Genomic DNA, 13,731 nt, shown 5'->3' with positions numbered 1-13,731 from the left:
GCCTCGGGCCGGGAGCCCCGGGGCATCAGGGCGGGTGGAGGCTCAGAGCCCTCCAGACCCCGCCGCCGCTGATCCCAGGAGTCATAGAGAAGCTGGCCGGTCGAGGGGTAAGGGCTGTACCCCACGGGCACGCAGGAGGGATTCGGGGGCAGCCGGCGGAGAGGGGGCGGAGACGAGACCCACTGCTCCGCCTCCATGTTGCCCCAGATTCGAGACTGGGAGCAGTGGGGCCCGTAGGACTGCAGCCGCAGCTCCGACTTGGCCTCCACACGCTTGGGCATGCGGCGCAGCTCAGGTGACAGGTAGAGAGATGGTGGCGGCAGGCTGGCCAGGATCCCGCCCTGGCGGCCCCACAGCCCCACGCTGGAGGGCAGGCCCGTCTGCGGGTAAAGCCCGCCCCAGCCGCCCCGGGGGTACTTGGGGCGTGGGAAGGCCAGGTCCTCCTCCTCCAGGTAGGAGTCTAGGTCCTCCCGGTCAAAGGAGGGCACGGCCTGAAGCTGCGACATCTTGTGGCGGTGATGGTGGCTCCGGAAGGCTGAGCGTTGGTGGGGGAAACGCCTCTGGTTCCTCAGCTCCCACTGGTGGCTACAGGGGCGGTGGTGGCCGTGGGGCTGGCGGGGGCCGCGGCGGCGGGGGCGGCGGGGGCGCCGGCGCCGGGCGCTGCAGAGACGTTGGTAGGAGGAAGAGGGGCAGCAAGTGGGCCTGGCCATCTTCACTTCCACAGGCTCCAGGGTGCAGTGGACGTGGACGTCTTGGGCCTTGGCTGGGGAATCTTTGGCGGAACTTTCACAAGCCTGCGAGCTTTCCTCTGGGGGAGACACGAGTCCATGAGGCCGGGGCGATTGTCAGAAGAGCTCAGGGCTGGGAACGGGGCGGGGCGGCCTGGGTTTCTAGGGTTGTGCTGGTGGCACCGGGGGACCGTGTCCCCCACCTCTCTTGCTGCCATACTTACTTTTCTGATTAATCCAACAGACCATCTTGTCTAAGGCGTTCTGGAGCCCATGCCACATCTGGGGGTAGGGCGGGCTGGGAGTGAAGACCAGGAAACTCTCTACACCCCCAGCCCCTACACACACCCCTACCTGGCTCCCAGCCAAGACCACACTCCTGCAGGTGGAGGTGTGGGCTGCAGCCGGCTCCCACCCGCAGTCCTCTTCACCCCCGGGGGCGGCCCCCCGCCATCACTGACCGCAGTTACCACGTTGATCCCAATGTTGACGAGGATGATGAGGCCCAGCAGCAGGAGCAGTATGTCCTCGGGGTCCTGGAGATGTTCCTGGTATTGATTGCAGCACCCCATGTTATCATACCAGAGCTGGTTTTCCATGGTGGGGGGGCCCTCGGGCCACCTGGGCCACCGCCCCCCCCCCCCAGCCCCGACCACACTGTGCTCATGGAGGGACCTGGGGACACCTGCCAGCTGGTGAGGGGGTTGGGTCATAATGAGGCACATTGCAGGGAATCACAATGCAGAGGTGGCCACTCTTTTATCCGATCGGCTTGCCCTGAAATGGCCATGTCCGACCTTGGCTGCCACTCGATGGGGCCCTGTCCCCGGACATCCCAGAGCTCAGTCTGTCCCTATCTCCACGGGGGCCTGCTTAAGTCAGCACCTGATTCTTGAGTTGAAAATATGGTCGCTATAGTGGTCAGACGGTCTTCGCAGGGACTGAGTCTCCATAAAGGGTTTCCTCCATGTCTTTGGGGCCATCAAGGCAGTTTGTGGAGTTGGTCCCCTCCACCCATGCCCACTTGGGGCCAGCAGCTAGGGTGACAGCACGAGTCCCCTCCGGGGTCGCCCCACTGGGCCATTCCCTCCCCGTCCTTCCCGTTTTCCTATCGTAATTCTTCTAGCATCTACCCTCCCCACCCCTTCCTGGCCAAGGAGCACAGCCCTACGCAGTGTGGTCACCAAGCCCACTGGCCCCCTCGCTTTGGAGCAAGACTGACTTCCCGCTCGCCTCTGCCAGGGACCACCCCCGCCTGTGCCCTCTCTCCTTAACCAACTGCCCTCCCACTGACCTAGCCCTCCAGGTTGGAAAACCGTTAGCTCCCCGCTTAAGAAAACCTGATGAAATGCACAGAGCACAAAACAGGTGTAATTGTTGATAGGACAGAAGGAGCCTCCTTCTTACAACAGGCTCATCGCTGGGGTCTGAGAAGTGGTCCCCTGGGGGCCTCGCGTCATTTGCACCACAGAGGAACAACTTGACAGAAACAAAACAACAGCCAGGGGTCGTTTCCCTTCGCGCCTCCGAACACATAGTAGGTGCTCGGTACATACTCACTGAATGGAATTAACTTAAAATGATCAGTGATGTTGGCTGAGCGAAAGGGAACAGAGCGGCAGGCTGATTCACGGACAGCCTGCCTGTCCACATTCCAGGAACACATCTGGTGCAGAGGTGGGGTCGGTTCCTTCAGCCTGGGTGCACTCACGGGCTTCTCTTCCCGAGCGCACCAGCAGCCGCGTGTGTGCACGGGTGTGTGTGTGTGTGTGATGGCGGCTGTCTAGGACTAGGGTAGGGCCCGCGTTTCCCTGCTGTGGGGATGCACTGCTCCGATGAGCTCGCATGCCAGACAGAGGCAGGTGGGAGTCTGACGGGCCAGGCTGACTCAGTGGAAAGCAGTCTCCCTGCGGGAGCAGAGCCTGGAGCCCCCAAGGCCGGGAACTTGATCCCTGGTGTCTGTGTGACCGTGGATAAGTCACTTCTCCTCCCTGAGACTCGGTCTCCTCGTTGGTGACAGGCAGGTGCTAAGCAGAGCAGTGAGGTCCCAGAGAGCAGCCCTCGAGAATGTCCCGGAGTTTGGTCCTCGGCTCCGAGCCTGCTCGTGGGTATGGGAGCTTCGGGTCCTGCCTGGGGAATTGCGAGGGCCCGGATCCCCTCCCTCTCAGCCAGCCCTGCTCCAAGAAACCGGGGCTTGGGTGGCGGTGGGGGGTTGGGGGACACAGCACACCTTGAGGTTGCAGCTGCAGAAACCAGGCTGCTGAGGGGTTAGGGCCACAGGGACGGGGTCTCCCCTCTAGTGCAGGTCTGCTTGAGGATCTGGGCCGGGATTTGGGGGGTTGCTCTGGACACGAAAGAAAATAGGGGAGTGGCAGGTGGGAACTTCAGGATCCAGAAGGGGCTGGGAGAGAACTGAGGGCTGGGCCCAGGGAAACCAAGAGGTAGGTGAGGGTCCTTGGGGCTCTCGAGGCCGCTGTTGCCAGGGAGACCCTTCTGTGGGCGACTGGGGCTTTGGGGTGCCCTGCGGGCCCTGGCTCCCCACACACCACCACACACCACCACACACCACCTCCTCTCTTCCTTTTATTTTTGTCCCATTCACCTCTCTGTCACCGAACGGTATACCCAGTCCTTGCCCGTCCCCTCGGTGGCGTTGCTGGATGGGGAGCCCAGGGGGTAACAGTGGGATAGGGCCTCCACCTCGCGGGTCAGCTCCCGCAGCCGCCGCCTCACGTCTCGGGCGTCATACACTACGCGGCCTGAGGAGCGGCGCCGGGGGATGTCGGGGACCACGGCTGGGCCCCGGTCGGGCGGCGGGGCCGGAGTCGGGGGGGCACAGGGCTCGGGCTCGACCTGGGTCCCCACCCCCGCCCCACTGTTCTTGTGGCTCAGGGCCTGCAGGCTGGGGGGTGGAGGGTTCACCGGGTACACGTAGGCTTCGAGGCCCAGCTCTGACCGCATCTCTCCTTTGAGGGGCCTTCCTTCTATGGTCTGCTGGAAGCGAATGGTCTGGGGAGGGGGCTCCACGGCGTCCTGGGGCCAGGGAGCCCAGAACCGCTGGGTGGACTGGAAGCCTTGCCAGTCTGCGGGCTGATCCCAGTGGTGGGAGCAGACTGCTGGGTGCTGGTGTGGGGGCTTCTCGTCGTCGTCCATGTCGGGGGCCCAGGCTACCGGGCGGTGGGCTCGGCGGCCGGAAGAGCCTCGGTGGCGGTGGCGGCGAGCGGGCGGGGGGGTCACAGTCATTTTCACAGGGTCCATGGTGCATCGAAGGTGAAGTGCAGGGGCGCTCTGCTCCGGAGGCTGGGGGTGCTTCCCAGGTGAGGATGACTTAGAAGCTTCTGTGGACCAAGGAGAGGCGGGAGGCCCGTGGGGAGGCTGGCTCCTGCGGGGGGGTGGAGGGGTAGGGCGCAGGGGGAGAGGCTGCACCGCTGTGGTGTCTGAGACAGGAGAGCGGGACGGGAAGGGGCCAGCTCCGGGTCAGGGCTAGAACACGGGACTCCCGCCTCTCCTGTGCCCCCCGCCCCCCCTGCCCCCCCCTCCCCGCTTACCTTTCTCATAAACGATATGGAACGCTTGGTGTAGGAAGCCGCGGAGTCTACGCCAGAGCTAGGTGAGGGAGGACACAGTGACCCCGGGCCGGCCCTGGCCACCAGGCCTCCCGCCGCCGCCATCCTGCCAGCGCCCTCCCACCTGGCCCCACCCTGACCAGCGTCACCATATTGATGCTAATATTAATGCAGATGATGAGGCCCAAAAGCAACAGGATGGAGTTGCCCAGGTCCTGACAGTTGTTGGTGTTGGAGCTGTGATACGAGGCCCACCCGGGTCGTGGCCGCTCAGCCATGGCCATGGGGGTCCCGAGGGCCACCGGGGCCCCTAGGCCCCCAGCCCACTGTGCCCACAGTATCCACCAGCTTGCCTCCTGCCTGCCCCAGGGGCTCCTGGGGGTAAGCGGGTCACAATGATGCCGGAGCTCTCCCTCACAATGTGCCAAGAGGCAGAGTCTTGGGCCCATGGTTGACCCTCCAGCCCGGGCCCAGGCCTTGGCGTGTTGAACCCTTTACCTGGCACGCCTGTCCTGTAACCAGCCATCTGGACCAGCGCACGAGCCCCCTGGCCTGTCTGGTGTCTGCCCTGATGAGCCCCTGGTCATCCCTTCTCTACACTGGCCTCAGGCCTCTGCACACACCTGGGCCCTGATGGGAACTCCCCCCAAAACCCTGCTACCATGGCAGCCTTACCCCAGCACCCACTCCCCCCTTTCTCTCCATGCTCTGAGCTGCTCCCCGAAATGGGCTGTGGGCTTGGATCACCTCCCTCTCCCTCGCTGGCAGAGTGGCAGCCTTGAGGCTTAGTTTCTCGGAGCCCCCCACCGCCCCCCCATCACAGCAGGCACAACCAACAGTTAAATTTTTATATTTACAATATTCTCTTCATCTTTTGCCAGGTTTAAAAATGTGTACAGAGCCGCGAAGGGTTGGGGCAGGGATGTGGGATTGTCAGGGGATTGTTCTGGGGAGAGGGGCTGGGCATTGGAGTCCGTGGCTGAATCATGGGGTCCCCCAGCCCCCCTCCCATGCCCCAGTCTGGGGGGCATCTGTCTACAGGGTTCAGGGCCCAGGTCCCTAGCATTTAGAGGGCATGGCTGTTTGGAGAGGAGCTAGACCAGGCAAGGGAAGGGGTCAGAAAAGAACTAAGTTTCCATGGGAGGAGGTGGGAGAAGGGATAGTCAGGAGGCAGAGTTTCGGGGAGCCAAGACCAGGGATTCCGGATTTGGGCATCAGTGGAAGATGGCCCCCCACCCCCTACTCAAGTTTGGCACGAAGGAACCCACAAAATACCAGCAGACGAGGATTCTCCTCCACTGGTTCCCTTAAAACCCTTCCTGACACCGTTCTTCTCCCCAGAGGCCCAAAGCCTTTCTCCTCCGACGGTTCCTCTCCGGGGCAGTCACCGCACACGTGTCCTTTCGAATTCTCCCTGCTGCTGTCCGCCCGAGCCCTGTCCCCCACTGCCCCCTCCATCTGTTCCTCAGCACCGCTGACCTCATTCTCTCCCCAGCCTGTCCCACGAAGCCTTTCCCCCCTGCGCCCTCCCTCCGCGGCTCCTTTCCTTCAGCCCTGGCGGCTGAGGGAAGGGGGGCCTCGTCAAAGAAGGGAATGGGCGGCTGAGGGGAGAAGGTGCTCTGACACTGACACAGGATGGCTTCAAAGAGGGAGACAGAGATGGGAGGAGGACCACTGAGGCAGAGAGGGAGGGATGAGACACAGTGAAGGGAGGAGAGACACAAGCAGGACCCCTTTCACTGCCACTTGCGTCCCCCATATCCCACCTGTCCCCACATTTACCTGCCCTGGCCCAGGACTGGGGAATCCTTGGCACATTTTTGGGGGTCTTCCCCCCCCAAACCCACCTAACCCAGTTTGGCACGGATGAGCAATGGTCTGAGGACTGAGGGAAACGCTGTCCTCAGACCCCAGTGAGGGCTTTGGTCAAACATGCATGGCCTCTGTGGGTGGCACGCCAGGCCCCCCCCAACTTGGCATCTCTTGGGGGGGGGAGATAGGGGCAGAGGTCTGCCCCCAGGATTTGTACATCCCCCCCCCGGCTTCGGTCAGTCTGAAGTCTGTTCCCACCTGCTGGGTGGGGAGGAACTAAGTGCTAGGCCTCAGGCCTGGGGGACGCCGGGAGTGCTGGCGGGAGAGGGGCCGTCTGCATGGGAAAACACACAACCACATGCAAGAAGAGATGTGTCCTGGACCCGTGGGAAAACAAGTTCCCAGGCAGCACAGGGACGCACAGATCTCCTCCCTTCCCCCTGGCAGGGAGTCCTCCCCAGAGCACGGGCTTCGTCTGACATATGCCACGGGGGATAAACATGCTTCGCGGGGGCAGAGGGGGTGTGGGGCACGGAGTGGGAGTGGGGGGGGGACGACTGATTTCCTCGGTACCTTCCCAAGGGTCACTGTGCGTGAACACACCATTTCCAGGGTCTCCAAGGGGTGGGGAGGGAGGGGAGGAGGGAGAAGGCATGAGGGAACGGGATTCTGGGGTACAAATCCCCGCAGGAATTCTTTTGAGGGGGCCAACATGTGTCCAGGGGGGCAAAAAAAAACACCTCACCCTGCACATGGGAAAACACACCCCCTCGTGAGAAAGCACGCCTCCACGTGGGAAAACACGTCCACATTTCCACACACCGAAGACTGGTGTCCCAATGGAGGGCACGAAACACCCCCCCCCGGTTGTTCCGAGGCCCAGGTCCAGAGAAGAGGACGGGCCTCTGGCATGGGAAAGACACACATCCTGGTGCGGAAACCCATGTCCACCTAGCGCTCCCCGCCGCGGGGCACCTCCGGCGCGAGAAGCCTGTGGCCAGTCCTCCTCCCTGCCTTCTGAGCCGCACTGCCCACCGGCACTGCCCACTGGCGGCGGTGGCGGCGGCGGCGGGGAGGGCCGGGGAGGAGGGCCTCCCCCCCCCAGCCGCCCCCTATACCCGAGTGGTGGAGTGGGGGTGCGGTAGCGTGTTGTTGTGGCTCGTTGCGGTGGGGGGCGGCGGGGGGAAGGGCCCGAAGGGGTGGAGGGACGGGGGCGGCGGGGGCGGCGGGGGCCCCAGGCCGCTGGGCAGCAGGGTCAGGGCCCCGGGGGCCAGCAGAGGCACGTCGTCCGGCGCCCGGCGCAGGGCCAGGGTGTAGTCGGGCGGGCAGGCGGGGCGCAGGGCCTCGGCGGGGTCCGCCCCGACGCCCCCCGCCCGCTTCAGCTGCAGGGACACCAGCTCCTCCTCGGGCGGCAGCTCGCGGCCGGCGGCGGGGAGCAGGGGGCCCCCGCCGGGCACCCCGGAGCCCGAGCCGCCGGGGGGGCTGAGCCGCCGGCACCGCAGCTCCTGCCGCCGGTCCCGCTTGTAGTAGAGCGCCGCGAAGGCCAGGATGTTGAGGAAGAGGAGCGGCGCCCCGTGCCCCGCTGACGCTGGGCTTCGTGGGGAGATAGGATCCCGGGAGTCCCCGGGGAAGCGTCGTGAGCGGCCCGGCGGGCCCGGCTCGGGTGTGGGGCGGCGGCGGCGAGGTGGCGAAGAGAAGCATTGACGGGCGAGTGCCAGGCGCCGGGCGACGCGGCAAAGCGTGGCGTAGGGCGGCAGGCGCGTGGTGGTGGTGAAGAGCTCCGTGTGCAGGTTGTGCAGGTGCGGCACGAGCTCCAGCCAGAAGGCCACCTTGTTGGCGCGGTAGTTGTCGCGCACGCGCGGCTTCAGGCCTATGTGCAGGTACTGCTTCTCCTTGCTGTTGAACTTGCTCCACACCACCTCCTCGAAGCGGTTGGGCTTCGTGTGGATGAACTTGGTGTCCTGCGGTACCGGGTGGTTGGGGTCGCTGCGGGCACAGGAGGGCGGGGAAAGGAGGAGTGAGGGGGCGGCCCCGTGGGGGAAGGTGTGTGCGTGGACGGGGCGGGGGGAGACCCACGGAGATGCCGAGATGCAGAGGGCGGGGAGACAGAAGGAAAGCCCGAGAAGAAGAGAGAGGCAGAAGAGACAGAAACTGCCAGAGACAGGCAGAGATGGGCAGGGACAGGCAGAGATGAGGACGGGGGCAAAGACGGGCAGAGATGAGGACCGGGGCCAGAGACGGGCAGAGATGAGGACCGGGGCCAGAGACAGGCAGAGATGGGCAGAGATGAGGACAGGGGCAGAGACAGGCAGAGATGAGGACAGGGGGGCAGAGACGGGTAGAGATGGGGGAGCAGACAGAGACGGGCAGAGACAGGCAGAGATGAGGACAGGGGCAGAGATGGGCAGGGACAGGCAGAGATGAGGACGCAGGGGCAGAGACGGGCAGAGATGAGGACAGGGTGGCAGAGAAGGGCAGAGAGGAGAATGGGGGCAGAGATGGGCAGGGACAGGCAGAGAGGAGGACGCAGGGGCAGAGACGGGCAGAGATGAGGACAGGGGCAGAGACGGAGGACCGGGGCCAGAGACGGGCAGAGATGAGGACCGGGGCCAGAGACAGGCAGAGATGAGGACGGGGGGGCAGAGACGGGCAGAGATGGGGGAGCAGACAGAGATGGGCAGAGACGGGCAGAGATGAGGACGGGGGCAGAGATGGGCAGGGACAGGCAGAGAGGAGGACGCAGGGGCAGAGACGGGCAGAGATGAGGACAGGGTGGCAGAGAAGGGCAGAGATGAGGACCGGGGCCAGAGACGGGCAGAGATGAGGACCGGGGCCAGAGACAGGCAGAGATGAGGACGGGGGGGCAGAGACGGGCAGAGATGGGGGAGCAGACAGAGATGGGCAGAGACAGGCAGAGATGAGGATGGGGGCAGAGATGGGCAGGGACAGGCAGAGATGAGGACACAGGGGCAGAGACGGGCAGAGATGAGGACAGGGTGGCAGAGAAGGGCAGAGATGAGAACGGGGGGCAGAGATGGGGGTGGAGACGGGCAGAGATGGGGGGCAGACAGAGATGGGCAGGGATAGGCAGAGATGAGGACGGGGACAGAGACGGGCAGAGATGAGGACCGGGGCCAGAGACAGGCAGAGACGGGCAGAGATGAGGACAGGGGCAGAGACAGGCAGAGATGAGGACGGGGGGGCAGAGACGGGCAGAGATGGGGGAGCAGACAGAGATGGGCAGAGACAGGCAGAGATGAGGATGGGGGCAGAGATGGGCAGGGACAGGCAGAGATGAGGACACAGGGGCAGAGACGGGCAGAGATGGGGACAGGGTGGCAGAGAAGGGCAGAGATGAGAACGGGGGGCAGAGATGGGGGGCAGACAGAGATGGGCAGGGATAGGCAGAGATGAGGACGGGGGCAGAGATAGGGAGGGACAGGCAGAGACGAGGATGCAGGGGCAGAGGCAGGCAGAGATGAGGAGGCGGGGGGCAGAGATGAGGACAGAGTGGCAGAGAAGGGCAGAGATGAGGACCGGGGCCAGAGACAGGCAGAGACAGGCAAAGATGAGGACAGGGGGGCAGAGATGGGCAGAGATGGGGGGGCAGAGACGGGCAGAGATGAGGACGGGGGCAGAGACAGGCATAGATAGGCAGAGATGAGGGGAGAGGCCGGCAGAGAGGCCAGAGACAGAGGCCGAGACAGCCAGAGAGATAGCTGGCGAGAGAGGCAGAATCTGAGACTGAGTGAGACAGACACATTTAGGAACAGAGAGACAGAGACAGGGGACAGACAGCCAGGGTGAGACCAGCAAGGGAAAAGCAAGCCGATGGCAGAGAGTAGAGGGAAAGACAGAGTATCAGTGGATTCGAAGGGAGAGAGATGTAGAGACAGTGGCAGAGAGACGGACAGACACAAATCCTTACACAGATACAGCCCCGGGGATCAGACGGAGAGCAGAGTGCCAGGAGAGACAGACCCGGAGGCAAAGCCACCAAGGGAGCCCACCCCCCGGAAGGACAGGGCCCTCTCTGTCTGACCGCTGACTCTCCAACGCACAGCTTGGGGCCTGGCACAGAGAAGGCGTCCAGCAGGTGCCTGGTTCGAGGAGGCAATGATGGGGAATGGCGGTGGGGAGTGAGGGGCGGCGCGCCGCGGATGGTGGCGGTGTGTGCCTTGGCCTGCAGGGGGCGCCCCCACCCAGCCCCGCTGGCCCTCACCCAGTCTTGGCGAAGTTGGTCCAGTAGGTCATGACCACAGCGCTGAGCATGACGTCGTTCTTGGAGAAGTTGCAGGGGAAGAGGTCGGTGGCGCCCACCATGGGCACGCCAAAGACGTAGGGCAGCTCGTCCCCGTGCGCCGCGTCCGCCCACTCGGGCCGGCCCTCAGCCTGGCAGTGGTGGTAGAAGGTATAAAAGTAGACGGGGGACTGGTAGTCAGCGTGCAGCTTGGCGGTGGCCACAGCCGGTGCCACCCACTGGTGGTCTGTAAAGAGCGCCAGCAGGGTCTTTCTCCGCATTTCGCCGTTGTCCCGGTCGGCCCAGTCCGTGTACATAAACTTGATGGTCTCCCGGAGCACGTCCTTGCCCTCCGGGTAGCCGTACAGGTTGTCCACGAAGTTGGAGACAGTGAAGTCAAAGGCGCTGGCAGACACGCCGTCCTCGCTCTCGGCGGAGTCCTCTACGAACTTGAGGCCCTCTCCTTGGTTGACGCCGATGAGCATGTCATAGTTGAGGAATTCTCCCTGCTGCATGAGGATCTCAGGGTCATCGGGGACGACGTCACCGTCCACCACGGGCCCGAAGGCGATGTGGTAGCTGGGGAGAAGGGGTCAGGGTCTCATCACCTGCTCCCTGGCCTCCTCTCAGCTCCCAGCCTGCCGGGCCCTCTGCTCAGAAGACCCTTCTTTGTCCCCTGGGTAAAAATCTCCTGAGTCCTTCGGGGCCCTTGGCCTCTCGGGAAGTCTCCCCCGATGCGCTTCGTGGCCCCTTGTGCACCCTCGCTCTGTTTGGGCGCCTCTGCTTAGGAAAGAGGGGCCTGAAGCCCCCCTCTCCTTGCCGAACGGAATGCCTGTGGGCACCTCTCACCCTCAACGTCCTTGGAGCAAGGAAAGCGGAGGCCTGGACCCGGCCCTCTCCCACCCCCATACCGGGCGGGCTGCACGTCCTGGTCCACCAGCTCCCGGGAGGGCTTCCGGCGCAGGCACTCCACGGCTTCGGCGCTGTCCTCCCGGTCGCAGCCCACTTTGGCCGCCAGCAGCCGCGTGTATTTGAGCGGCTGGTAGTTGACAGACCAGCTGGAGATGGCAGTGCCGCTCTGGGCGATGGCCTTCTGGAACAACCCTGGCAGGACAGGCGCAGGCTTCAGGCTAGGCTGTCTCCGCCCAGGCGGGAACGGGACCGATGGGGTTAGCATGTGGGAATGCGGACGGGAGGGGCAGGCCGGGGGATGGCCCGTACCTTCCGAGTGGTGAGAGAGGATCAGAAGGTTGACGCAGGAGGCCCCTGCCCCCGATCCAAAGATGGTGATGCGCTCGGGGTCACCCCCAAAGTGGGCAATGTTCTCACTGAGCCAGCGCAGGGCCTGAATCTGGTCCAGGAGGCCGTAGTTGCCTTTTGCAGCTTGGTCTCCGGTGCTGAGAAAGCCTGGAAGCACAGGAGGAAAGGGGCTTCCTGGGGGTGTCAGAGCGCCCTCGCCCCCTTTCTGGGCAGCTCGGTCCAGCCCAGAAGCCATTCTGCTTCTGCAGGGTCTAGAGGAACACCGCCCACCGGGGCCCTCCCCGCCAGCCTCCAGCCCCTAGAGCTGACCGCCCACCCTCACCGAGCACCCCAAGCCGGTAGTTGAGCGTGGCTACGATGACGTTGCCGTAGGCGGCCAGGACGGAGCCGTCGAACATGTTCCCGGTACCCTCCATGTAGGAGCCGCCGTGCAGAAACAGCATCACCGGCTTCTTCCCAGAGTCCCGGATATCTGCGTGGGGAGGGGGTGGGCAGTGGGCCGGGGTTGGGGGACAAGAACACAGTCAGACCAGAAGCAGCACCGCCCAGCTCCCAGGCCTACGGAGGACCAGCCCGGAGCTCAGGGGACATGTCTCTCCCGTCCCTGGGGGGCAAGACCGGATTCCCCTCCCTCCCTCCCCACGGAGCCCTGGCCGAAGGTCCCACCCCACCTCCTGTCGGCCTGCCCCGTGGCACTTCTCCAAATGCCAGACAGACCTTCCAAGAAGCCTCAGAGGCGGGGGGGACCCTCCCCAGGGCATCTGCTGGATCCAGGGGACCCCCTCCCCACACACACACAGCAAATCTCCTTCCGGCTCCAAGGAAGAGCGAACTCCCAAGGCTGGCCCTAGCGCTAGAGATGCTGGGAGGGTCGGGGCGGGTCCTCAGACTCAGGCCTTGGGTCTCAGGTCCACGTGGTAGGCTGGTCTGTGGGTGAGGGGGTGCCAGCCTAGGGTCCCTGGGGGCCTGGTCTCCTCCCCGCCCTAATTCCTTTCTAGGTCACCTCCCCAGTTACCATGGCAACCCCCAGCCTAATTACGGTGGCAGGAGGAGGCAGGGTGGGAAAGAGCCTGCTTGATAAAGTCAGGGTACAGCTCTTTACTCTCAGACCCCCCCAACTGGCCTGACCCTGGGTTCTGCACAGACGCCCCTCTTGCCCTGTCCCCAAAGGATCCCGTTAATCACTGACATGTGACCAGGCGGTCCCCAAGGCTCTATAGCCAGTACCCTCCTTGCACCCCTCCCTGATTCAGCCACAGCGCCCGGCTGGGGTCCCCCATGGCCCACAGGCCCTCCTCTCTCCTGACACTTGGCAATCCCTGACTAGCTTGGGAAATTCAACAAACCAGAGCTGGGGCCTGGGCCTCCACAGCCAGTCCCCAGCGGCTCTGCTCGCCCCCGTCCTCCTGCTAGAAACTTTTCTCCTGCCAGAAGGTGAGCCCACAGGACTCAGAGACATTCCCCTCCACCCCCACGGACAGCTTGTGGCCTCCCGTCTCTTAAGACCTTCTCGGCCACCTCCCTCCACCTGGTGGGCTCTGCCCTCTCCGTGTCCTCTCCAAATCCTGCTCTTTCCCTCCTTCTGGAACCTCCGGTGGCCTTCCAGCCAGACTCAGGCCAGAGCCTCCTCCCTGCAAGGCCCTCTCTTCAAGTCCTCAGTTCTCACCCTCCTCCCCACCCGGCACCTCCACTCCCAGTGTGGGGGGAGGGGGGGTCGGAAAGGGAAGGAGCAGGGAGGGGGGCTGGGGTGACAAGAATTCAAAAGCAACAACAAAAAACAGGATCAAGAAAGAAGAAAGAAAGAAAAAACAACAACCAAAAAGCGAGAAGCTCTCGGGGGCAGATTCAACAAGAAAAGAAAAAAAAACAAAAAACAAAAAACAAAAAACCAAAAAGATCCGTTTTTTTTGGAAAAAAAGAAAAAAAGAAAAAAGTTCTTTGCATTTTTTTTTTCAAAATTTTGTGGTGAAACTTCAAGATATTGGGCCCTGTTTTCAAAAATTTCCAAATTCTTTAATTCGCTTCAAATGTTTGCGTTTTCTGCATCTGACAGGCTTTTGAAAATTGTAGGTTTGCTTCTGACGTTTCAATTGTGCCACCAATTTGCCAACTTAAATTTTTTTTT

The 13,731-nt window shown here is 63.3% G+C and overlaps 3 protein-coding genes across 4 annotated transcripts in view; all 3 read right to left on the bottom strand.

The window, feature by feature from the left end:
* SPEM2 (SPEM family member 2) overlaps positions 1 to 1,327 on the bottom strand; it is a 2,305-nt gene extending 978 nt beyond the window's left edge. The window contains exons 1-3 of the mRNA XM_040628323.1: positions 1,190 to 1,327; positions 949 to 1,010; positions 3 to 801 (exon numbers count right to left, since the gene is read on the bottom strand). Coding sequence (XP_040484257.1) covers positions 3 to 801; positions 949 to 1,010; positions 1,190 to 1,327 — 999 coding nt within the window. The remainder of the gene's footprint in view (positions 1 to 2; positions 802 to 948; positions 1,011 to 1,189) is intronic.
* A 1,999-nt stretch (positions 1,328 to 3,326) lies between these two features.
* On the bottom strand, positions 3,327 to 4,866 carry SPEM1 (spermatid maturation 1). The gene is made up of 3 exons (XM_040628213.1): positions 4,435 to 4,866; positions 4,277 to 4,334; positions 3,327 to 4,066 (listed from the first exon to the last, which is right to left on the bottom strand). The coding sequence occupies exons 1-3, from the start codon at positions 4,741 to 4,743 to the stop codon at positions 3,327 to 3,329; spliced, it is 1,107 nt and encodes a 368-aa protein (XP_040484147.1). The 5' UTR covers positions 4,744 to 4,866.
* A 2,352-nt stretch (positions 4,867 to 7,218) lies between these two features.
* Positions 7,219 to 13,731, bottom strand: part of NLGN2 (neuroligin 2) — a 10,795-nt gene continuing 4,282 nt past the window's right edge. Inside the window, exons 3-8 of one of the 2 annotated variants that reach the window (XM_040628212.1) lie at positions 11,929 to 12,078; positions 11,568 to 11,753; positions 11,258 to 11,450; positions 10,329 to 10,925; positions 7,841 to 8,092; positions 7,219 to 7,795 (exon numbers count right to left, since the gene is read on the bottom strand). In XM_040628212.1, the coding sequence (XP_040484146.1) occupies positions 7,219 to 7,795; positions 7,841 to 8,092; positions 10,329 to 10,925; positions 11,258 to 11,450; positions 11,568 to 11,753; positions 11,929 to 12,078 (1,955 nt within the window). Of the gene's footprint in view, positions 8,093 to 10,328; positions 10,926 to 11,257; positions 11,451 to 11,567; positions 11,754 to 11,928; positions 12,079 to 13,731 lie in introns of both variants that reach the window. The other variant, XM_040628211.1, reaches the window with a different exon arrangement.

The sequence above is a fragment of the Ursus maritimus genome, unplaced genomic scaffold (genome assembly GCF_017311325.1).
Source record: "Ursus maritimus isolate PB19 unplaced genomic scaffold, ASM1731132v1 scaffold_14, whole genome shotgun sequence".
Lineage (NCBI taxonomy): Eukaryota > Metazoa > Chordata > Mammalia > Carnivora > Ursidae > Ursus > Ursus maritimus.
Note: the sequence above shows the minus strand (reverse complement) of the source record. Positions and strands in the feature narration are given on the sequence as shown.